Here is a 24,237-nt window from a genome sequence, read left to right on the forward strand (position 1 = left end):
CGTACACTAAAAGTTGTGTTTGCTGCGGCTTGAAGATGCAATGCTGATCACACTTAGCTTACAGTATACAAAGGCATTTTTGCAACGTTGATAGCTCTGTCCCTGGAAAGTGAAAGCGAAGAGAAAAGCGGGAGGAAAGTGTTAAATTAGCTGCTGATTATGAGCATTATTTGTTTGGCGCTTCAAATCGTGTTTTTACTCAAATTTTCACCCTGATATTACTGATTGTTTTCATATTATATCAAAAATAATGAGCTCCAAATGCCTCTTTATATCCACGGTTCATTGCTGAACATGCACCCTGAGACAGACAGCATTCACACACAGGAACAACCATGAACACGCTAACACGGAGCCACTCGCATGCCCATTCTTCTGTGACCTTTGACCCTCCAGATGACAACCCATCTAATCTCACCCTTCTCTTGCTGCTGCGCAGAGTGTGCGTGTGTTAGGAAACAGTGACACACTCACATGGGTCCTTGCCTTCGTGCGCGCGTGCGCGCGCGCGCGCACACACACACACACACAGTTTTCATGACACACTTCATTGCAAAAACATAAGAGGCTCATTAGCCTTAAAGCCAAATCCCTACCGCCCCCCTCACCTCTCTCACACACAGCACAGCTTTTTATTATTACCCTTCATGAGTACATGAACACACACACACACACAAGACAACATGAAACATGCTCCTTGCCTGGGAAATGCTGCCTCCACATTCTTCAAATCAGGAGCTGCACATGGCAGAGGGAATGTAGTGGAGAGGGATACAAAAAAAAAAAAAAAAAGAAAAAGTGGGCGTTGGGGGATTCTCACACAGTATGCCCTGGGGTTATCCTCTTGTCTCCTCTCTACCTCCTCCTCCAGCCTCCCTCCCTCCCGCTCTCTGTCTTCCTTCGCTGTCTTCACTTACTCTCCCACTGCTTGTTTCCAAATCTGTCCTCCTTCGTCACCTCACCCCCAGAAGCTCCATTTCTCTTTCTCAGATGACGGGTACTCTTGAGAGTGGGGAGGGAAAAAATGGAAGGTGGCACAGGAGGGCAGCGGCTGAGGGGGGGGAGAACGGAGGAGCGAGAACTACGATCGTCACACCCGCCAGTGCGGTTAAACTCCTTTAATCTCCAAAGAAGGGGAGGGGGAAAAAATTGGGTCTCTATTCGTCTTCAGCAATCAACACTTCTCTTCGCTCTCCTCTTTCCGCCTCTTCAGCCAGATCACTTGTATCTTTTCTCCTCAGCCTCCTCTTTCCTGCTCCGTCTCCTTCTTCTCTCCCTTCACGGCAGGTTTGGGCTATTCATTCAGACGTCAGGCTCACTCCGTCAGCCTTTTGTTGCAAGTCACAGAAAGACAGAGAGAGAGAGAGAGAGAGAGAGAGAGAGAGAGGGGAAGGGGTGGAGGGGGGTAGAGGAAAAAAATGGAAAAGACGAAAAAAGGCAGAGAAAACAAGCTGGTGCCACAGCTATGCAGGAGAAAATAAAAGAGGGGGGTAAATAAAAGAGACGAAAGAGAGGAGGGGGGAAAAAAAATCCTTGAAGAGCCCTAGTCGCAGCGAGAGGTGCAGCGTTCCTGGCACACGTATGATTCCCTCTTCCATTCGCTCCGACCTTCCCCTTCGCTCAACATATTTTCCTTCGCTGTTTTTTTTTTCCTCCCCTCCCTTCTTCCCTCCCTGTCTCTCTGTTTTATTATTTGTGATCTGGCCTTCACGGTCCTTTAAGAGTGCCAGCCCCCCCACCACCACCACCCTCCCCTCCTGCTTCTCAGTCTCATTCCCTCTTGCTCACAAACTCTGCTTCACAATCTCGAGCTGCAATTTTTATCCTGCTCGCTCTTTAACACAAGCACAAGTTGATTGGTTTTGCCGCTCAACAAGCCATTAAGTACCGCATTTCTGGGCTTCAACACGAGAATGTTACTCAATGGTCACATCAATACTTGTCATGCTCGCACAAAGGGCTTAGACACACATACAAACACAAAGACACAGGTGAGGACTGTTACGTACAAAGCTGAAGTAAGCACTCAAAGGCGGGATAAATCTTGTAGAATAGCACCAACATCTGCGAACACTATTTTTAAAAGAAAATCCTCCAGATACAAAATTGTTTCCCCATATGTAAAAATATCTACAAGTCTCCAGACACACACACAAACACACTTCAGAGTGTCGTTTGTGTGCAGACACAAGCACAGTTGATTCCGACGTGTGAACTTATGGCAACACTTGGGAAAATCCTTCCAGGAGTCTACTTGATTCTGAGATTTAAACATAAGCAGAGGAGAAACCGATTAGCAGCTTTTACTACTACACTAGTCTGAGAGGGCAGGACAACACAGAGCCACTTTGACTCTGACAGACACCTTTAAAGGAATTTGATTATGAAGGTTAAGAAGTTAGGGTTACCCTAACCCTAACCCTAACCCTTTGCTTACAGGTCAACATATGTAGACACAACAACACTTCTGCAGAAGGAACACACACCCTGAAACTGTGCCATCTGGTGATAAGTTTAACTTTTTACAGCTGAAACAAATTAGTCAATTGTCAGAAATGTAATCTGAAAGCATTCTGATAATAAATTAATCAAGCAAATTTCAAGCAAAAATGCCAAATCTCATACTGTTTCAAGATTTGTTTCCTTACCTCACATGACCATGACCTGAAAAGGTTGAGGTCTGGACCGTGGGTTAGGCAGAAAAAGCAATTTGGAGAAATCACCTTAGCCTTGAAAATATCACCTCAGGACTTTACAATGGACATTGTTCATAGGTTTCAGATTTTATAGACCAGGCAGTTTATCAGTTAATCAATAAATCATCCAGATTATTAGTACAGATACTGTGACAGATATTACAATGCATAAATGCAGATTTTTTACCCCTAACTTTTGTATTTCAAGTTTAAAGATCCTCTCCAAGACTTACTTATTACTGAAAATATTTGTAATATATATATATATATATATCCATAATTACCAAATTGATTAAATCTATACCTTCTCATCCATTGAAAAATTCAGAATCTACAAATATTCGAATAATTAATAATTTCAGAGATCTTTACTAAAAAGTGACAAATATGTAAAAGTAAATATCAGTTGATATTTGATTTCCAGTTGTTGTATTCTTGCTCTATTTATTTATTCATGTATTTTTACATATTAGTACTGCTTCAAAAATCCAGTATCAGTTGGGCTTTAGTAGACACGAATTTTGATTTTTAGTCTGTTAATCTCTTGAAGCAGAAAAGCCAAAAAAATTACTGGTTCTAGATTCATTGATAACCTAACTGATAAATTTATCAGAGGTGAAAATAACAGTTGTATGAATGAATGAATGAGCTAACAGTAAAGGTGGTTTTTGAACAGAAACACACCATGCATTGTAGCATGCTGCTGAATTGTGTCTGACGTACTGCGTGTACTTACTGTAAACTCAGCAGGAGCGTAGTGAGTTTAAAGAGCTCCATTGAAGAGGTTTGGTTACAACATGTAACCAAAGCCCACAAACCGGGCCTGGAGTAAAAAAGCCTCATTCATGAAAAGAGCGCACTGGAGGGAGAAGGGCCTACTGTATAATTTGACCTCTAAAATTCACCATCCCATCTGTCTCCTGTGATCTGCATGGCACGCTGTTGCCAAATGATTGAAGCACAAACGAGATTCTGGGGAGAAGGGCAGGAGGAGAAGAGGGGCAGTGAAAAAGAAACAAGGGAGAGAGAGAGATGGCACAGCTGCAGGTGGACAACAGATGTTGAGGGGTTTTTTTTTGTTTTCATTTCTTTCTTTTTTTTTTTTTTTTTAGATGGGTCATCTCAGCACTTAAATTCTTTCTCTCCTATTCATACCCCGTCTGTGCATCGTTCCATCTCTCCAGCATCTTCTCCTCCACCTTTTACTTTCTCTGTGGGTTGAGCCAACTGCCTTGGTTAGAGAGATGTAAAGAGGATGTGAGTGTGTGTGAGAGAGGATGGAGGATGAATGGGGGAAGGTATTGCTTTTTTACATCCCTCATGTATGCTGCAGGCTTAGACAAACAGAGTGTGAACAGGCAGCCATGAACACGACTGACATGCCTACTGAGGAATGTATAATATTTTCTCTGGGTGAAAATGAAATTCATCTGCACCTCTAAACATATCTACAACTCGCTTAAGTTAATGCAATGCCTGGCTACACACACATACAATGTATACAGAGAACATAGTCAGCTCGGCCTCTTCTTCGCTCTGATTTAACACCCGTGAACATTTCATTTTCTCAAAATGAATAATTCAGGGTGACTCCCTGGTTGGCACTGAGAGAAGAGGAGGGGAGAGGAGAAGAGAGGACAGAAGAAGAGCTAGAAGAAGGTAGAAGAAGGCATGACTTTTGATGAGGAGAATAGGAGTCACCGGCTTTTTAGCCTCTCATTTTATTGCTTTATTTTTTATTCTTCCTCATCTTTTAAAGAAAGAAAGGAGAGGGGAGAAAAGAAAAGGAAAGGAAAAGAAGCAAGACTTGATGAGGAGAATAGGAGTCAGGGGCTTTCAGCTTCTCATTTCATTGCTTTCATTTTTCTTCTTTTTTTTTTTTTCTTTTGAGCTGCAAATGTTTGAGCATGTGACCTCTTCTGTCCTTCCTTTGCCTCTGCTCCCACAACAGCAGTTAATCACTTCAAGTCTCTCTGAAAGGATGCAGCAAACTGGCCAGAAAGAGCTTTTTGCCTCCCTGGTCGGACTTTGCCTTTCAAGGTCCACTCTCTTAGCACCTAGTTTATTATCTGTAGCTGGTATACTCTACTAAATCTGCAAACAGACCAGCATAAAAATAGATACTGTGTCTTGGACAGGTGTTGTCCTCTTTCTGAGGCAATATACTGTAGATGTATGTTTTTCTAATGATATTTCTAATAGTGTTTCTAAAAAAAAAATTCAGGAGAGAGCAGCAGGTTGGGAGCTAGACTTATAACTATGCACTAAAAATGAGAGCCAATAGTTAATTACAGAAAAGGATAATTTATTGTTTGCTTAAAGGACCAGTGCATAGGATTTAGGAGGATCAATAACAGAACTGGAATAAAATGTTCATAATTATGTTTAATTTGTGTATAATCACCTTAAACTAAGAATCGTTATATTGACTTTAGAATAAGCCTTTTGTATACATATGGGAGCACATTCTCTTCTTTGCCATGTTGCACCGCCATGTTTGTACAGTAGCCCAGAATGGACAAACCAAACGCTGGCTCTAGAGAGGGCCTTTTGCATTTTTACATTACCTGAAGGCCACTGTAGATTCTCCTACACACTTGGAAAGGGAGGGGTGGCGTGGAGGGGTATTCAGTTGGTTGCAGTTTGAAACCTCAACGCAAGATGCTACTAAATCCTACTAAACATTCTCAGTTGCATTTGCAATTTGCAAGTATGTTTTTATCTTCCATCTTCTATGCATTTGTGTGAATCAGAAGCCATATATATAGCACAGCATGGGTTGGAGGTGTCCTCCTCCTGCTTTCCTCCTTCACTTGCTCCAAGATGGCATGACATGGTTTCCAGTCAGATAATCTCCCATTTGCACCCCTCCACCCGTTTTTAGAGACTCTCTGCCTCTAAAGCAGTCTTTTGCTATCTAATCTAAAGCAGCCCTCAATGCATTTAACTGCACTTCTTGATCTTTCTTGCTCAGTCTTCTGCTCTGTTCTGCTGTCTCTGGCTGGGTTTAATCACCTCCCATTTTCGCTTTCCATGTTTCCCTCATTTTCCTGCCGACGGGCTCTGTAACCCACAACCACTGTCATGAATGAATGTGCTGAGTTGGGTATGACGTTTGTTTAGAAACATATTTCTCGCATTACTTCTAACTTATTTTTCCCCAACTCACTCCGCTGAGTGTGGAGGGTGTCATAGGCAAATCATTTCCCGCAAAGATGACTTTTCTACTAAGAGAGGGAGGAAAAGAGAGAGACCAAGAGTCAAAAAGAGACAATGGGAAACAAAGGGAAACTGGGACTGATTTGAAGCAAAGAGAAAAAGCAAGGGAATAAGTGATGAAGAGAAAATGAGTACTGAAGATTTACAATTCCTGGCAGAGTGAGAGAAGACGGACTAGGGACTATATTTACTCATGAGGGAAAAGGAAATCACTGCCTGATATTAAGAGGAACATCTGGTGGGGAGAGCAGCTCTGCACTGTGCCTTAACAGACGCCACCTCTACCACCTGCCAACGCCAGTTTATACCCGCTCACATGCAAACAGACACATACACACACACGCATCATCCTACATACAGTAAAACACAGGAGTCTCCTGGATAATTAAACACTACTATAGGGTTATGTTATGGCCATCAGCTTTAATTATTTCAACTTCACTTTTGGAGAAATTATGTTTTCACTGCCAATATGGTTTGGCAAATGGCTCTAAAATACTGTGATACCCATGAAACTCAGCTGGCAATGTTAAGGAATAGAAGCCAGTCAGGCTCAAGTGAGAACAACAGTAAATGAAAAATGCTTCATCATTGCAATTGTGAGCCAAAGCTGCTGAATTCATCCAAAACTGACCCAGAATAGGAAAACGGGTTGATTTAAACTGCTGAATCAGGTTTCTAAAACCTGCAGTACTCTAGCTCTGTGGATTTTTCTTCACAAGTTACTCATCATAGTTTACGACTCTCTTTTAATTTCTTTGTGTACACAACCTTGTACCTAGGACTTTCTAATCAAACAACCAGATATGTTCTAACACAGCTGATAGGAGTTTCATATCTGCCAGTCACCTATTATTGTCTATGCAAAAAATGAGCAGTGCTTTTACAGGAAGGTGAAGTCAGACTTTCACAGATTAAACCAGCAGAGACTTTAGATGTTCAAAGGCACAATTAAGATAATGTCTCCGTATATCCCTTGTTGCTCTGAAAAAACCCAATTTAATCCAGTGGTTGAGGTACTCAGGGCCGTGTGCGACACACAGAGTGACCATCAGCATAATAAAGACAACCTTTGACTGTCAGTCCAGATTAAGGCCAAAAGTTTAACTCTCTCAAGTCTAGTTGCAACATTTGACAGCCAGTCTCATCTCCACAAAGAGTCCAAGGTTGCCTGACAGCTGTAGCTGTCAAGGCCCTGTTTCCCCTCCTCCACCCTGCAGCCAGCAATCATCATCTATCAGTAGCAGTAGGACTATATCTCGTTCTGTCCCTCTCTCTCTCTTCCTTAATCCCTTACTCTGTGTAACAACTGCCTGTAGCTTTGACCTGGACCCCATTAATACATAATCTGCCATCTCCAGATCAAATATGCCGTAAACCTCCCCCATCGTCATCGTCACGCTAGGCGCGAGCATGGAAGAAAATTGCGGCTAGTGTGTCACGTAGAGCTGAACTGACCTGAGCTGGCATCAGGTCGCCTGACCCGAGTCCACGGACGGGAGGGTGGAAGTAAAGAAGTGAAAGTCCCTCAGTGTCATATACAGTGATTATGCTGGTATGGGGGAAGGGGAGTGAGTCCTAGTTACTCATGTAGAGGCGGGGTCTTGCTCAAGGGTATTCCACGAAGCATCATATACTTAGGAGGGCGGGGGCATGCCATCTGTATTTACACTGGGGCTCTTAGTTCAGAGGGAAATTCTTTCTGGATGTGTGTGCAACTCACTGCTGTAACTAATGAATTGTCTGAGGTTGTCAGAAATCTCAGGAGGTATCATAAACTCATAGCTAATTGGATTTTAAGGAATGCAAAATGTGTTATTGCTGCTATTACAATATCACTTGTCTTCCAGACAAAATATAAATATGAAATTTTAGAGGCTGAATCACATTTTGTTGTGCATATAATGTCTCCCAAGCAAAGCCTCCTAATTTATCCCACATGAAAAGAATGAACATGTCATGTTCATTCACCTCTTTCTTCTTGATGCATTAGCTCAGCCAGCCATTTTGTAAAAGAAAAAAAAAAAGTAAGGAGTAAATTTGCCATGTTTTCTGACAATGGGCCGACCCTTTAACCAAAAGCAAATCTGCCTACGATTACCACCAAAATCCACGTTGCCTAGCAACATACAATTTAGGAATATGCTTTCAGAGCAGCTTTGCGGCCGTGTCCATTAACAGATGAAATTACCAAAGCAACAAATGTCACCCACATGCAAATGAGGTCTACTCTGATGACTGTGTGTGTACTAACAATGCGATGTATGTGTACTGTATGTGGCAGACTTGAAGAAATCCTTTCCAAAGCATGTGTCCGTCTGTGCTAAGAACTGCAGCCTGTTATGACAGCCAAGCAATGGAGATTGTTTAATATCTGTTCTCTCGGGCCTAAAAATCACAGAGACGCCAACAAAACTGCCTCAGTTAAATCATTTGTTCCCAGTCTGCCTTGGCCCCCATTAAAGTCCATTTCAACCTCAGTCTCATAGGAAGCCAGGAGGCTGGTCTGAACAGAATGAGAGTATCTGTGGATTAGTGCAGCAGTGGAAATGGAGGATCTGAAGGATTAAATACCGCCCCACCCCCTTCTCATTACAACCTGCACAGAGAAAATGACACAATCACACATTGGCCATCAGCACTGTAATTCGATTTTATATGTCCAGTGATGCTGCTAGTCAGCCTCCGGTGAGCAGGTGCTGATGGAGAAATTGGCCCTTATTGCCTAAAATGCCTGAAATTTACTTTTATCAGGTCACAGGTGTGAAAGATGGTGAAGATAATTTTATGTAGCGGCTTTTATGCTGCTGAATTAAAGCTTCTGTGTGACATGTGTATCCAAATAAATGATTCAGATGAATACAAAAAAAGGATGCATGGCCTGAATGCACTTCATTTTGAACTGGAATCAAAACATGAATTTGGGCCACAAATCACAATCAAATACATTCAGCTGAAAAAAAAAAAAAAATCAACCATAACTGAAAAGTTTGGCAGTCACCACCATACACCACTTCACATGTAAACCAGACAAAGCTAATTGTTATTCAATGCAGTTCAGTGGTCCACTTTGACAGCAGCAGGACTGAAGGAAGGCTGTGTAGTCCAAGTGGCTATAAAGCCTTCCCAGGCTACACTGATTCACCCTCATTATCATAATGCACTAAGACATCCGTGTTTACAACACCAAGGGCTTGGGGGGGGGGGGGGGGGGGCTGTAGGGAGATGGTGCGTGGCAAAGCAGAAAGGACTTCATCAAAAACAGTTGCAGTTACAGTGATACCACAGCTGAAGAGCCGCTATAACCATTATGCAACTCTCTGAATGTTGTATAGCTGTCACAGATTATATGATTTTAACAAGTGGCTTGCGCTTTTGCTATTGCTCCAATTGCTTACCAAGGGCATCACATACAGCCGATGAGAGCTAAATAAAACCTTTGAAAAGAGACTGTGGTAAACACAGTCACACATATTGTACAAAGATGCACACCACTGCAAACTAATGCGCATGCATGTCTGGACACCTCATGTTCCAAGACAGTTAACACTACTGCACACAATATCTGACTTTTCTGGTCAGAGAAGTCTTAATGTGAACTGTTCACACATGAATGCAGTGACTGATAGACTGTAACATGAAGACCGCGCACAGTTGTTAAAATTTAAAAGGTATCAGAAAGCGTGCTGACAGCTGTTCCTCCCAAATCCTCTATACAGCGCCTCGTCAGTGCCATTTTGTGTTGTATTTAATGAGGTGATATGTCATTCTGACAAAAGAACTGCATGAGATTACTGAAATAATAAAAGGACTTCACACAAAGTATAAGGAATTCTGACAAATCTGGCTCTCACAGAGATAAGTAGACAAGAAAGCGAGATGTAAGTATCATTTTGGGATCATGGCAAATGCGGAAAGGAAAAGTAGGACAGGGGGATGGATTGCCAGAATGGCAAAAGTTATCCTTTTATGGTATTAATTTATAATCCTGACAACAGTTTTGGAAAAGAGATAGGCACCAACATTTAGATTTCACTGTGCTAGCCTAGATAAGAAGAAAAGACACACCATTTATCTATTGTTGATGTAATGAGAACAAACACAGGACAGCAAACAAATGACAGAAAGATAAAGGGATTCAAAAAATATTCTATAAACATTCTCATTGTGACTTTCTTAAGGTCAAGCACCATGCATCACACACCAGTAACCACACTCAGCTAAATAGATGTCCCATAGCTGAATGATAGTTACACAACACAGAATACAAATAAATAAATAAATAAACTCTACTTATTTGACAGAGATGGTTTTCACATACCAATGATTCATCACAATGAAGGCTGAAAACAGATTTTCAGTGCCTTTGTTTTTTTTGTTTTTTTTCAAAGAAATGCCTGCAATCTAATACTCAGGTTGTTGCTTTCAATATACTGAATGGCTCTTAGATGTATGAACCAAACTGGGAAAACATGATATGATTCTGAACAATGCAGCAACACTGCTTTGTGGAGCTATTCAAAACTATGAGAGAGATGGGAAATGCTGTCTTACATAAACCATGCAAAAAGTGAAGAGCTCCAGCACAAACAGATTTTCTTATCTATTAAAAACATGTGAAACAGCCAAAAGAAAGCAAAACCAGATGTATCAAGAAATCAGACAAAGAGCATATGATGAGGATGGAAGGAGAGAAAAAAAAAGGATTTACTTGTATCTGGAGATGCCATAGTGGACACGATGACTGGTGGCCCTGTGCGTCGACTTAGCTTCTGGTTAGCAACCAGGGCACCTTGGCCTTGAACAGGTGCTCCCACAGGGACGAGGGCATTGTCTGATGCAGGTCCACCACCTTTACGCATCAGCTGAGGGCTAGGGTGAGGGCTGTGCATGGGTGACAATGGCAGTAAGTTCCTATCCCTCTTCATCAGCTCCATGGGCACTGTGTAATTGGTAGAGTATGCTTTCGGCACCTGTTGCGGTGGCTGCGGTAAAGCTGGCATAGACACAGGCATCTGCTGTGGCATACCTGGCATGGAGTGCATAGACCCTGGTATGGCAGGCATTGACCCAGTCATATGCTGGGGCATTATCTGCATACCCTGCATGGGCATCCCTGGCATTGTCACACCAGCAGAATAGGCTGACATGGGTCTCGACTGAACAGGCATAATGGCTCCTGTATATGGCCCCGGCGAGCGAGGTGGTTGGCCTGGGTAGCCTCCAGAGGCTTCCAGTAGGTGCTGAGAAGGAGCACTGCTGGGCCTCCTACCAATTACCTCTCCCATTCTTGGGGAGATGGTCTGCATGGCCCCAGGTGTCGGCGGGGGCATCAGCTGGGGGTCCACAGTTAAAGCCTGTGGAGGGTGGGGTGGATGGTGTTGCTGAGGGTGGTGGTAAATGTCTGAGCGATGGCTAAAGCTGTTAGAGCGGCCTCGCATGGGTGTCTGAGGTTGGGAGAGGGCTGGTGGAGCCTCAGCAGGCCGCTTGCAGTTGGTGACCAAGCGAGACAGTACACGAGCTTGACCCAGGTTGGGGGCAACGGTGCGGACATCATTCTCCTCCATAACAGCCAGCATGCTAGTGGAGTCAAATCCCTGCTGGATAAGAGAGGAGATGGTGCTCTCTGAGAGGCCCTCATTTCGCAAAAGGGCAAGGAACTCAGGATCAGCTGTTTTCTTGGGGTCCATAGGCAAAGGTGTCTGTGGGGCAGTGGGGGGAGGAGCAGGAAGAGGAGCAGGAAGTGGAGTGGCTGGGGGAGGAGGGGCTGGAGCTGGGACAGCCTCCACTGGAGCAGGTACAGCTGGGGCAACTGCTGCGGTCTGCACTGGGGCAGGTGGAGCAGGAAGTGGAGCCGCCATAGAAAGGCTAGGATCAGAGATGGGCATGGTGGGTGGAGGTGGCACGGACTGTTGCTGTAGATGCTGCTGCAACTGTTCTTGCTGAAGTTGCTGTTGCTGAAGCTGCTGGTGCTGTAATTGCTGCTGCTGAAGTTGTTGCTGCTGTATCTGTTGTTGCTGAAGTTGCTGTTGCTGTAACTGCTGCTGTTGGAGTTGTTGCTGTTGAAGTTGTTGCTGTTGAAGTTGTTGCTGTTGTAACTGTTGCTGCTGAAGTTGCTGCTGTTGTAATTGCTGCTGCTGTATTTGCTGTTGCTGTTGTAGCTGCTGCTGTTGCTGGATGGTGTAGGGTGAGGCTGTCTCTTGCCTCATAATCATACCTTGACTGGCAGGATCTACAACTAGACAGGTAGCAGCCTGCTGCTGCGGATCCAGTGGGCGCCCATTGACATCAGTATAAACCGACTGAGGTGGAGGCTCACTGGCATACCGAGGAGACATGTGCTCCATACCATAGTGAGCAGGAGATGGGTCTCGGGAAGGTATGCGCTGTTGGCCATCTGGCATCATCTTGGCAGCAGTTACAGCACCAGGTTCCCTATAAGCCCGACTCAACTCATGAGCGGTTGGAGGAGGTGGAGGAGGAGGTAGAGGTGATGAGGGGGCTTGAGGTCCTGCTCTCCCTCCCTGACCTTGATCCCATGCAGCACGAGCACCAGGTGTTATCCCAAAATGAGAGCCTGACCTACTGAGCGGATGAGGGTGAGGCGGCGGGGGCTGGTGTTCCGGCCGGTAAAAGCCCTCAGGTGGTCGAGGAGTCATGGCTGGGTCATGGGAGTAGTAATCCTGATGTGTAATGGATCCTCGGTGAGCCATGGACACTCGTTCGTAGTGGTTTAGATCTGGTACAGAGCCTTTCCTCAAACCCCGTGGGTCGTGCCGCTCTGAGTAAACCTGTCCGTAGGGAGAGTCTTGGTAGGAATACAGGTCTCGTTTCAAATCCAGGTCAGGGGGACGCACCCCTGGTGGAGGTTCGTACCACCCTCCTCCCTCTCCGTATGAAAGAGAGCTCCGCCGGCCAGCTACTCTTGCCTGCTGCTCGTAGACGCTCTCAGCCCTGTCCCACTGACCCTCATTCCCCCCTAATGTGTCCCAACTGTGGGAGCGACCAAGACTCAACTGCTTGTTAGTGACAAGCATTGGCAAAAAAAAAAAAAGGAGAAAGCTGAGAAAGTGTCAACAGAGGGGAAAAAAAGAAAGAACACAAAACGGGAAAAATGTTCCACTTGTAGCAGTGTTTATCAAAGTTCTCCTTCAAAAATCTTCATTTAGTGTAGCATCACAAAATGAATCGAAGACAGGACGGAGGAGAAGAAAAAGCAGCAAAGAAGATGATGCAGGGTCTACCGCTTCACCTGATATCAAGTCGTAATATTGTAAGTCTGTGCTATCAGGTGACTCTCCTTTTGGCTTGCTGTCCTTGAATAATTAATCTCTGGTCATGCTGGCTTGTTGTGCACGCGGAAAGAGGACACCACACACAAACACATCACACCAAACCACACAAACACAGTTCAATGCAGAGGGAGAACAGCTACTCCATGAAAGACAGGATGCATGGGTGAGATGGCCACCAAACGTTCATAAAAAAAAAAGAAAAAACATGAAAAGAGGGGATAGGTTGGGTTATAGGTTGGGATGGGCAGGGGCTTGTACTAATCCAATAGGGTTTATCTCTCTCTTGGACATTTTACTCGCTCTGCCGATTGCTCTGAGGGATTACATCTAAATAAAGCCTGTTTAATTCCACTTCCCACTGTGACGTCATGTGAACCAGATACAAGCATATCTGGTGATGGTGATGATGATGATGATGATGATGATGATGATGCCAATGATTAAGAGTCCACCCCCAAACTCCTCACCCTCTGCCTGCAGAGTCACCTACCTGAGGTTGTTGATGATGTGCTGTCCTCAACAGGTCTCAGCTTTTAGTTTTTCAGATTCACAGCGCAGGGAGGGCAGGCCCGGCAAGGCGCACAGCTTCATTGAATACAAATGAAATACAGTTCTCTCAGCTAAGTCCCATGTGCTGTCAGTAAACATCAAATCCACTCTGATTGGACACTAATCCTCCAGGCCCCATGCTTGCAGCAGATCCACCACGCAACTGCTGCCCAACTCACTCTGAAATGTCCTTGATGCCTCCGAGGTGCTCGCTGTCACTGTCCCGCTCTCCTCAGTTCAAGATCACTCAGACTTGAGGTGTGTATGTTAACTGGAGGACACTGAAAGATTGCAGAATGCTTAATGAAATCCACCAGCAATGTTTGTCTAATCTGCTCTCCCACTGATTGTCATTTCAAGCAATAACCCACTTGATTATCAATACTACTGCCTTACTAGTTGAGTGTAAAGATAAATGTGTTAAATGCATCACTTGTTCAGAAAGTTAGAATTTCAATATTGTTTCATTTGACCATTTGTGTTACTGCAAGAACTCTGACCATATGCATCTTACTGTTAGCAAATATACAGCACCTTCCCCCTCGTTCCCAAAGCTCCTCTGATCTCCTTCACTTTGAGAGGCTCTGTAATCTGGATTTGCCCCTTTGCAGAGAAAAGTAAAACACTGGGGGAGTGTGGTGTGTGGGCATCTGTGTGTGTGTGTCTAAGGGGGGGAGGGTTCTTTTTGTAACAGGAATTAATCCAAAGCACCTACAACCTTCGGCTTGCAAAAACACTATGCTTGAGCTGCAACACAACAAAATCATTTGCTATAATGCTGCAGAATTATATATGAAGCCTTGGCCATGAACCATATGTGAAAATGTAAATAATGGTATACATTTAACCAAGGTGATGTTCAGTACGGTGTAAGGATCTGAGGGTATACATAACTACCTAGCTGCCTGCACTCACTTCATGTCATTGTGGCAGAAACCTGATCCCCTCTGCAGAAGATCCCTGTTTATTAATGCATGAAAACAGATGTAAGGTGAGGAAGAGTCCATTTCCATCCAAATCTAATCTCAGATCTAACCATAGCGAGGGGTAGTAATACATATTTCACGCGGTGAGGAAAAGTCTCTGTTAACGTCAGCATATTGAGAAAAGTTCCTGAATATCTCACAGAGGGCATGTGGAAACTGTGCAGGCATGTCCGTCGTCGGCACTAACATCTTGTTTAATCACGGCTGTGTAATTAGAGTAGGAAGAGATCAGAGAGGCAGCGGAGTAGTCTGCTGTTTGCTCGAGATGACAGGAAAAAGCTGATGACAGTGGCTCCAAAACTAATTGTGCAGATGACTGAGAACTTTTTTTTTTTTGGTGAGGTCAGAGGAACATTAGTCAGCTTGATGTAAGAAGGAAATTAAAATGGGAAGGAGAAGAGGCGAGAGCGAGCCGTCACAGAGATCTAAAACCGACTGTAAAGATGAATTATTAAATCAAAGCTGAGAGTTGGAAAAAAATCACTTTTGAAGACCATTTTGAGTATGAGTGTCATTCATCACCTAAAGGCACAGAGCCTTTCCTGTGTTTTCATTCTCAGCTTCTGTATGGGCTCAAATTAGGGTCAAAAAGATTTTGAGCTTCCAAAGTGATGTTCAGAAATAATTCCAAAAATTTGTAGTTGTAAATCAACCTGTGTAAACCTATAAGATAAATCTGCAGGAGAAATTCAAGTTTGTACATAAGTATAAAAATATTATATTATATTAATGTATTATATTTGTGAACATCACTTCAAAGGTTCAAAATATTTTTGACCCTAATTTGAGCCCATACTTCTTGTTAACAGTCTCTTTTTGAGACTTGAAAGTAGCTGCTGAGATTTGGGAGAAAATGTTTCAAGCTTTCCGCAAATATATTCATACACACACACATACACATCCATGTCAAGGGCAACAGCCAGTACAGTGTATGTGATCCCTTGGTTTCTTTCCCTAACCTTATCCACTCCTCTCATTACTTCTTCCAGACTAGCTCTCAAGAGACTCTGGCTTTCAGTACAGCAGAGCAGATCACACATCCCCATAAAGTCAACCTCAAACAGAGAGACGGGGGGCAGAGGTGTGTACTCAGGGTTTGCAGATCTAATCCTGACAGGAAAGTAAATCACGGTTCTGTTTGTCTCAAACTACACGATGTCTGACTTTCAAATTCTAATGCTCCTCCATTTGCCATACTTGCCAGACTGTGCATACAACGCCAGATTCACTGTAACAGAGGGATTTAGGAATTAAGCCGGGGATTTTAGAACAAATATAATACCACCCCAGCAGAAGCTTATAAAGACCTTACATTGAATAAGACTTGACTGAGGAAAATTTTAAAACGACCAAAACATACAGAAACCTCAAGTAAATGAACCTCATGTATGGATGCAATTATTTAGTTCAGAGTTCTTTTACTGCTAATAGGTTTTACTACAGCCAGATATACTGCATTTATATTGTATTGTCTTACAGGATTACACTTCTTTCAGTATTAGAGAAAATTTGATTAAGTAGCAAGTAACAAGACAGACGTGATGTGTAAGAGTCTGATTTGTACTGTAACTGTTAAACAAGACGTTTGCAGTTGTTTAATAAACACTCTAAATCTCCTTGTCACTCAGCCCTCTCAGTCCCAGCGTCCACATTAATAGTGCAGCTAAAGCAGCAGGAGAACCAGAGGTGGGGGTCACTTTTCCTGTGTGTGTCTCTGTGAGAGAGCATGCATGTGTGCACTGCGTGTTTTAACCATGTAAAATGTTTGCATGCTTTACCAAACGTTGGAATCATAAAGGTTCACATGCAACAAGCCCCATATGGAAATTTGCTGTCACTCACACTCACCCCTCCATCTATCTACCCACCAACTCTCACACACACACACACTTAGAGCACACTCACATTCAGCTTACACGATCCTGGATCCCCACTCAGACTTTTGAACCCGTTCTGCTCGTCTTCTGACGTGCAGCAGAGGCAGCAGCGGCCACGGTGCTTCGTTAATGTCCCTTTTCATTCGCACACGCAAACCACCGCTAAAGCCTTGGCCTTGGTCTGACGTGCATACATGAATAAAAATCACACGCTAACTCAAAGTGAATGCTGCACTGCAACAGAAATAAAAACAACTGTCTCCCATACTGTGACACGTCACGTACTCATGGCATGGTTTGAATGTTAAACACGCATTGACTTATGCATGAGCGTAGGGCAGGAGGCACTAACTGGAAATGGGATTACAATGCCGGTACCGCTGCAAAGAATAATGCTGTCAGATGAATTGTAATGCACACTTGACAGACATTATGTACATGGCTGCCTCGTATGTGATTCCACTGGGATTATTTGTCTCTAAAAGCATCTCCATAGGGACTAAATGGACTGTAAAATGGAGGTTGATGGCAACGACGCTAGTACTTATCTAAATGACAATCATATACTTGCTTGGTGTAACATTCTGAAATGCCATGCAGTTTTGTGCTAGTATTCATGCACTACACACACACAACGGCAAAAGCCCACAAATTCTCCTGAATATCCTACATGCCAGCGATGTCATGGAGAGATCCCTTCACCAACAATCCATCTCCCCATCTTTAATCCAATCTCCAGCCATTTCCAGAAAAGCCACAGGTCATTATAATACCTAGTGTCGGAGCTGAAGAGTTCAATTTGAAATTAGATATTTTCCAGGAACTCATTTCAAACTTTTAACAACCGCCAGCTCAAACAAAGACAAATGCAGACATAAGAACATTTTATTCAGGAGGCAGCCGCACTATTAATAATAACACAATCACACATGCTGGTTTGCTACGAGTGATTATAAGAATTTTCCTCTGAAAACAACCCGTTCTACTATTTTTCTATCTGCTCTCTTCCTTCTCCTCCTCCCAGTTCTCTACACCCCTCCCTGCCTCTCCACGGAGCCTGTAAAGGGGTCGTGGGTTTTGGTGAGGAGCCTGGAACAAGCCCGAAGGGGGGTAGGGGGGTGGGGGGTCAGACTCAGACACCGCCACAATGACCTCATACCAGAGCTAGATGCCAGAGCCAGGGGCGGGGGGGGGGGGGGGGGTGAAAGCAAAGAGGTGGGTGCAATAGAGCCCTGAGTCTGAGTCCACCCCCACCCCCCCGCAGGGGGAGGATGACATCAGGACAACCCTTTCCTTTTCCTGCACAGACTCCCTGATTGTCCTCTCTGCTTGATATGAAGCGCTTTGTTCTATTCATACTGTTGCATGAACAATTCACAGGCTAAAATTTGTTATTTCAGCCTGAACTGCTCACTGTTTAAACATTTCCTCCTGTTGTACACGTGACAAAACAAGATGCGAGCATTCGAGCATTAACATGTTTGTCCAACTGCCAACTAAAACACTTGGAATCACCATGACAAATTCCACTACCCCACCTTGTGGTGTTTGCATCCAAGCACAGATTCACAACTTGTAAATCAACATTCAGGAACATGCTGTCTCTGCGACCTAGTTCACGTCGCAGCACCGCTCACATCCCATCCCTGCCCAGATCAGTCAGCTAGCGCTGGCTAAACGGCAATGGCAACGACTTGCGCTGCTGCCCAAGCCAATGCATGCTGGGTACACAGATGGAGCAGACAGAAGGAGACACAGAGAAAGAGAGAGAGTCAGAGAGTAAGAGAGAGAAAAAGGGGGAATGAGAGAAGGAGGATGGGAACTGATGCTCACAACAGATGTTTGCCACAGTTCCCTTATTGCAGTTACACTCCTCTTGGCAATTTCTTAAACCCACACCAGAAGGAACAGTTGCACCATATACATTTTGAAAGCTGATATCTAAACTAAACAATGCTGTTAGGCTTAATAGATAAATAAATGATAAATGGAGTCCTATCTACAATCAATTAAAACTGACTGCAAGTAACCATTACTCTGATTACTGATTAATCTTCTATTTTCTAGATTAGCTGATTAATTTCTTTGCACATAAAATATTGGAAATGTTTTTTGAATATCTTCAGGATTTTAACTGTGGGTATGAGCATGTTTCTGACACACTAAATGATAAACAGTTAAATAAAATAATAACTGATCGACAACAGTTGCAGCCCTAGTTTTGACCTTGCGTGTCTAATTTGAAAACCACAAAAATCCAACATGAAATCAAAGGGTAGTGAATCACATCAGATATCCTCAATGGTAAAACACCCACCGTTACGGTAAAATCTACATTCCTGCACTGTGACTACTTTTGATGGGAATAAACAGCCACACTTGATCAGCCATTTCGAATTCGATTTAGGCCACAGGCACGGCGCGGTTAGCCACTCATCACAATGAGTAAAGATGTAATCAATGCACTCCGCTGTGAAACAAGTATTGGATTGACACACTTACCCTCAGAAGATAAATGGAGATTAGGGAGGCTTCTCCCGCTGTCTCGCCAAGTGCAACCCACGACGGCAGCGCAATCACAATCACTCCATACCGTTCTTGTTTTTGTCAATACACATAATATGAACTTTGATTTCTATTTCACGCCTCAGTCCCAACACTCTGTTTATAGATAATAGTGGGTGGCTTTGACATTATGGCGCAGAACACCCCATGCCTCTGGTTTCTGAAATACTCTTTTTATATGGTTGAACAGATGTAACGCTACCGTGAAAACGGCGTGATTCACCAACCTCTGATCTTTTAACTTCCTTGATGTGAATCACCCTCTTCTACACATTTTTTTAAGAACAGCTGTGGTGACTAACCACATAAGAAAAAAAATCCCCCACTCTTCTTTGGAAGAGTGACTTCATTGCTGATAAGCAGAGGAGACATGGACAAGGCTGAAGATGTCTGTGTGACAAATGTTGCAGATCAGAGGATACTGTTGTATGATGTTTGCCATTTTGCCCCTTTAGAAAGCACACAGTCATTTGCCATATGTAAAAAAAAAATTAAATAAATAAGAGAAAGAAAAAAATGTTTCCAAGCAAGCAGAGTTGGTGGTTTGGAGAGGTTTGAGATGCCACATGTGGCTCTCATTCTGAGGGTGGAAACAGACAGAATCACTGCTTCATTTAGGAATCTATTATATTTTGCTTCTCAATCTCAACAGGATTTTCCTCAGACGGGAACAAATAGAAATGATGATAGCTGATAGTCTGTAGAGTAATACTGCCAAGAAAATCCAATGGTTTCACTTATACAGAGCTGAAGTGAAACTAAAACATCTATGTACTTCTACGTGAGCAAGAATATCCAATGTAAAATCACACACACATTAGAAATAATGCAAAATGACCAAAAAAATACAACCCTGCAACACAACCTTTCTCATGCGATTCACTGCCTTTGGAATGATTTTTCTCTCTCTCTCTCTCTCTCTCTCTCTCTCTCTCTCTCTCTCTCTCTCTCTCTCTCTCTCTCTCTCATTGGTTATGTTTTCTAAGGCCGGTTCAGTGGATTTCAGTCATGGCCATACCACTGGGCATACTTATTGGATTATCACAAAATTACACAGTCTGGAAGTTTTGGAGGGCGAAGGTTTTAGACACTGTTTGACCATCTGACAAGTCCCTCGTTTGAAGCATAGTGACCCCTTTACAATGATATATATCACAGGGGAAATGCCATGGGAGCAGTAAAATTACAAAGTGTTTAAATTCTAAGAGTAAATGCTGTAGCAGAGTCTCACTTAGCTTAAAATATGGATAATAAACCTTAGGAACATCTTTCACTTTTTCACAAAGACAGATGAAAGGAACCCTCAATGAAAGATTGCAATGACTAGCTGCTATACCTCATTATAGAAAGGAGAAGGCAGAAATACCTATAGTCCATGTCTTACTGGTGCCTGAGCATGGAGTGAGTATGAATGTGGAAATACACACACACTAAATAAACACTCAGAGATTCAGTGGCTCCAGTTGGTGGTTAAGTAAAGAATAAGTAAGCAAAAACAAAAGGAAAATCTCTTGCTTTGGCTTTGTCTTCCTCTGTTTCTTAAGCACACACACACACACACACACACACACACACACACACACACACACACACACACACACATATAAATGCACATCTGCACGCAAATCAGTCTCACTACCCCCTACCCAGGGCTCTGTGGTGTGCTTCAATTTATTACAAACTCCCTACTTCATCTCTCCAGCAATCTGGAAGCATCAAACTCAAGTCTCATTCAGCCATCAACCCAAACTCCTCTACACCACACACACACACACACACACACACACACACACACACACACACACACACACACACACACACACACACACACACACACACACACACACACACACACACACACACAAGCTTTCTCTCTCTCTTCGACAGCCTTCAAAGCCGAAGTTTGGAGCCTCGGCTGGTCCCAAGGCTCCCTTTTGACACACACAAACACACTTACGCAAACGATCCCACTGGCTTTTCGGTGAATTTGTAGAAGCAGGCTGAAAAGCTTAAATACTGGTGGAAACTTCATTTCCATATAACAGTGGGGGGAATCTTTTTTTTTATGGATACAACATAAACCTGTGGAACTAATGCACACACTCAAAGTCACATACACACACAAAGACACAAGCATACCACAACTTCAATAATCAACTTCCAGTGACCTGCAAATGTGTAGCCAGCATCTCAAATCCACAAGTACACAAAAAGCAGAGAGAAGAGAGATAAAGAGAGGGGTAAAGAAGTCTGTCTCACCCTCACAGATCCTGTCCAGCCGCTGGCGTTTCACTTTATGTTTGTCAATCAGAGCCATCCTGTCACAGCTTGGAATGCGCTCTCCTCTCTTGATTTTGTATCCACCTCTCCTCCTCAAAGTCTCCAATCTTCAGGAAGTTTGCTAGCTGATGTTTTATTCCTGAAATTCAAGAAAGCAGGGACAAAGATTAGGATTATTTTTGAAAATCAGTGTGGTAGTAATGCATATGGACTGTATACTAAATACTCTAGACAGGTGAAAATGTCACTACTTATTTTTGCTGATTTTTATTTCCATGTCTTGAATTTTATGTTACCTAATTATCTATTTTTCATTGACTGATTAGTTGATTGATTCATGAGGGTTCGAGCAATTTTTTTAATATAACTGCTGCCATATGATGTATTGCACAAGAGGTATCTTAAAGTTAATTTACAATTGCATTCACGTGGCAGGTCACACTTAAAACACACTGTGTATACAGTGACTTACAACAATATACAGGAAACAGGACATGGCAGAGGTATAAAAGTGTTTACTATGCTAACTAAAAACAAGAGAAGGTGTATACAATACAAAAAACACTGAAATGCAGAGTCAGAGTAGTCCACAAAGATTTGCCTTTAACTTCATGCTCATTTAGAAGCTGAGTAAGTTAGATATATTTTAGTCGCTGTTGCATGACTTATCATCATGATAATCTGTAAAATGATCAGATAAAGGTATAGTCACAATTTCCCAAAAGTGCATCACGAGAATTGTCATCTGACAGCAATCACGCACAGTTGCTTCCACCTCAAAACCTTGGCAGAATCACTGAATTTGTCCTTGCAAAGTCAGACATTTGCCTTTCAGAGTCCACTGTCCACTAGAGGGAGCTTCATGTCAGAGAGCACTATGTGTTTAATGTGATGAAGAAATGGCACTTCTGAAACCAGTGCCTCAACACAGCAGAGGCAGACAAGCATGGAGTGAGTGAGTAAATGAGGCTTTTTACCAATCAATTACGTTCAGTGACTGATGGTCCTCTAAAGAGCAATCTTCTAACTGGTTCCTGCTGAACCTGAGGGACATGACACAGTTTTTTGGGGGGAAAGGCAGGCAGACAGAGACACACACAGAGCCAACTAGGTAAACACACACAAAAAGACACACAAGATGACAAGCAGAAATGTAGGCTCGCGCGCACTCAGTTTAAGGGCAGCGAGTCACACAGAGGAATGTGGGTCAGTTAGTCAGCAGACGGGAGGAGGTTGTATCAGCAGAATAAAGACATAAAAGGGGGTTGGTGGGAGGGAGAGGAAAGTACTAGAAAAACATCATCTAACAGGATGAGTTCAGTGTGACACCATCCTCCTCCTACATTTTAACTGTATCTCTTTTAGCGCTTTCGCCTTTATAACTCCTCTGTTTTTGTTCCATACTCGCCTCTGGGCCCAATCCTAGAGTGCTGCACTTTGAGAATGGCTCTCACTTGACTATTTATATGACGATATATTGATATTTGCGCTGTAACTGCAATTATAACCGTTATGTTCTGGCGGGGTGGAGGGCAGGCTAGGCAGTGCGGCTGAGAGATGAATTGATCCATTGCATTTTTATTTGGCCAGCTGCTGGGGCATTTTCCCAGCTGCAGGGACAGGAGGGGGAGGTGGTGCACTGCAGCTTAAGTGAATTTAAAAGACACTTTACTGTAGGTGTTTCATCCCTCCTGCATTCAACACACTTTGAGCTCCTCTCTTTCTCAGACATGTTTTTCTTTAACCGAAAACATGGCGGCTTGCTTCACCAGTCAGCTGCACTACAGCTTCCCTCCTCCACAAGGTAAGCCTTCCTGCCAAAGAGCTGAAGACCCACATGTGGGAGTCAGAGGAGAAGTAATTGAGCAAGAAGGAAAGCAGGAAACAGTCAGTCAGAGGCGTGGGAGTCACACCGCCTTGGCTATGAATAGAATGGAGGAGACGTGCATGGGCATCTCTGACTCTGTGCTGCAGAGCAGCAACACTACAGGTCATGAGTGCATCTGGCCATGTTCTCATTATTAGGGATGGGAATTGATAAGATTTTACTGATACCAGTGCAATTACTGATCCTGCTTTTTGGTCCAATTCTTTATCAATTCCCTTAATGATTCTTGATCAATTTTCTGTGCAGAAGAAAAAGGAGGCCTACCCAGGTTCAACACAACTGTTCTTTTATCTCTGAGTCTGAACACAGTGTAGAAACAGAGCAGGAAAAAGGCATGCTTGTGAAGTAGCTGTAGCAACAATCTGTGTGTTATTTTCCATTGAAACTACCATTTTACATACATGGCAACTAGCACTCTCTCTCCATCATCCTCTCTTGCTGCAAGTTTCCAGCAGCGTAGATGCACGAGTTTGACGTCACTGTTTTGAAATGCTCAACTAGCAGAAAAACATGCCAGCATCTATAAAAAGAATTGATCATAACATGCTATCTGTTACTGTAACGTTTTTATTGTTCATTATATGTTTCATGACCTATTATGATATATAGTGTTAATTTTAGGATGAGGATTTTGACTTTATCATTGAGCAGTATAATGAGGTGTTCACGTTATTTTGTCCACTACATATAATTCAGGAACGCATGTTCATTATCAGTTGAGTCACAAAATAAGCATACTGAGTATGTTAAAGAAAAAAATACCCCTGAAGATATTATTAAAAAATGCATCATACTTCTTGATAAACTGAAACTCAACTATCACTTGTACAATTTATCACACACTGTATGTGTAAAAGTAACTTAGGACATGTACCCCCCCAA

General features: G+C 43.1%; 1 protein-coding gene across 3 annotated transcripts in view; it reads right to left on the reverse strand.

Annotated features, from left to right (window-relative positions):
• The window catches only part of ctbp2a (C-terminal binding protein 2a), a 60,022-nt gene that overhangs the window by 19,001 nt on the left and 16,784 nt on the right, over positions 1-24,237 (reverse strand). Inside the window, exon 1 of one of the 3 annotated variants that reach the window (XM_041050436.1) lies at positions 12,133-12,952. In XM_041050436.1, coding sequence (XP_040906370.1) covers positions 12,133-12,952 — 820 coding nt within the window. Of the gene's footprint in view, positions 1-10,626; positions 12,953-21,446; positions 21,607-24,237 lie in introns of those variants that run through there. The other 2 variants (XM_041050435.1, XM_041050437.1) reach the window with 2 other exon arrangements.

Source organism: Toxotes jaculatrix, chromosome 11 (genome assembly GCF_017976425.1).
Source record: "Toxotes jaculatrix isolate fToxJac2 chromosome 11, fToxJac2.pri, whole genome shotgun sequence".
NCBI classification, from domain to species: Eukaryota; Metazoa; Chordata; class Actinopteri; family Toxotidae; genus Toxotes; species Toxotes jaculatrix.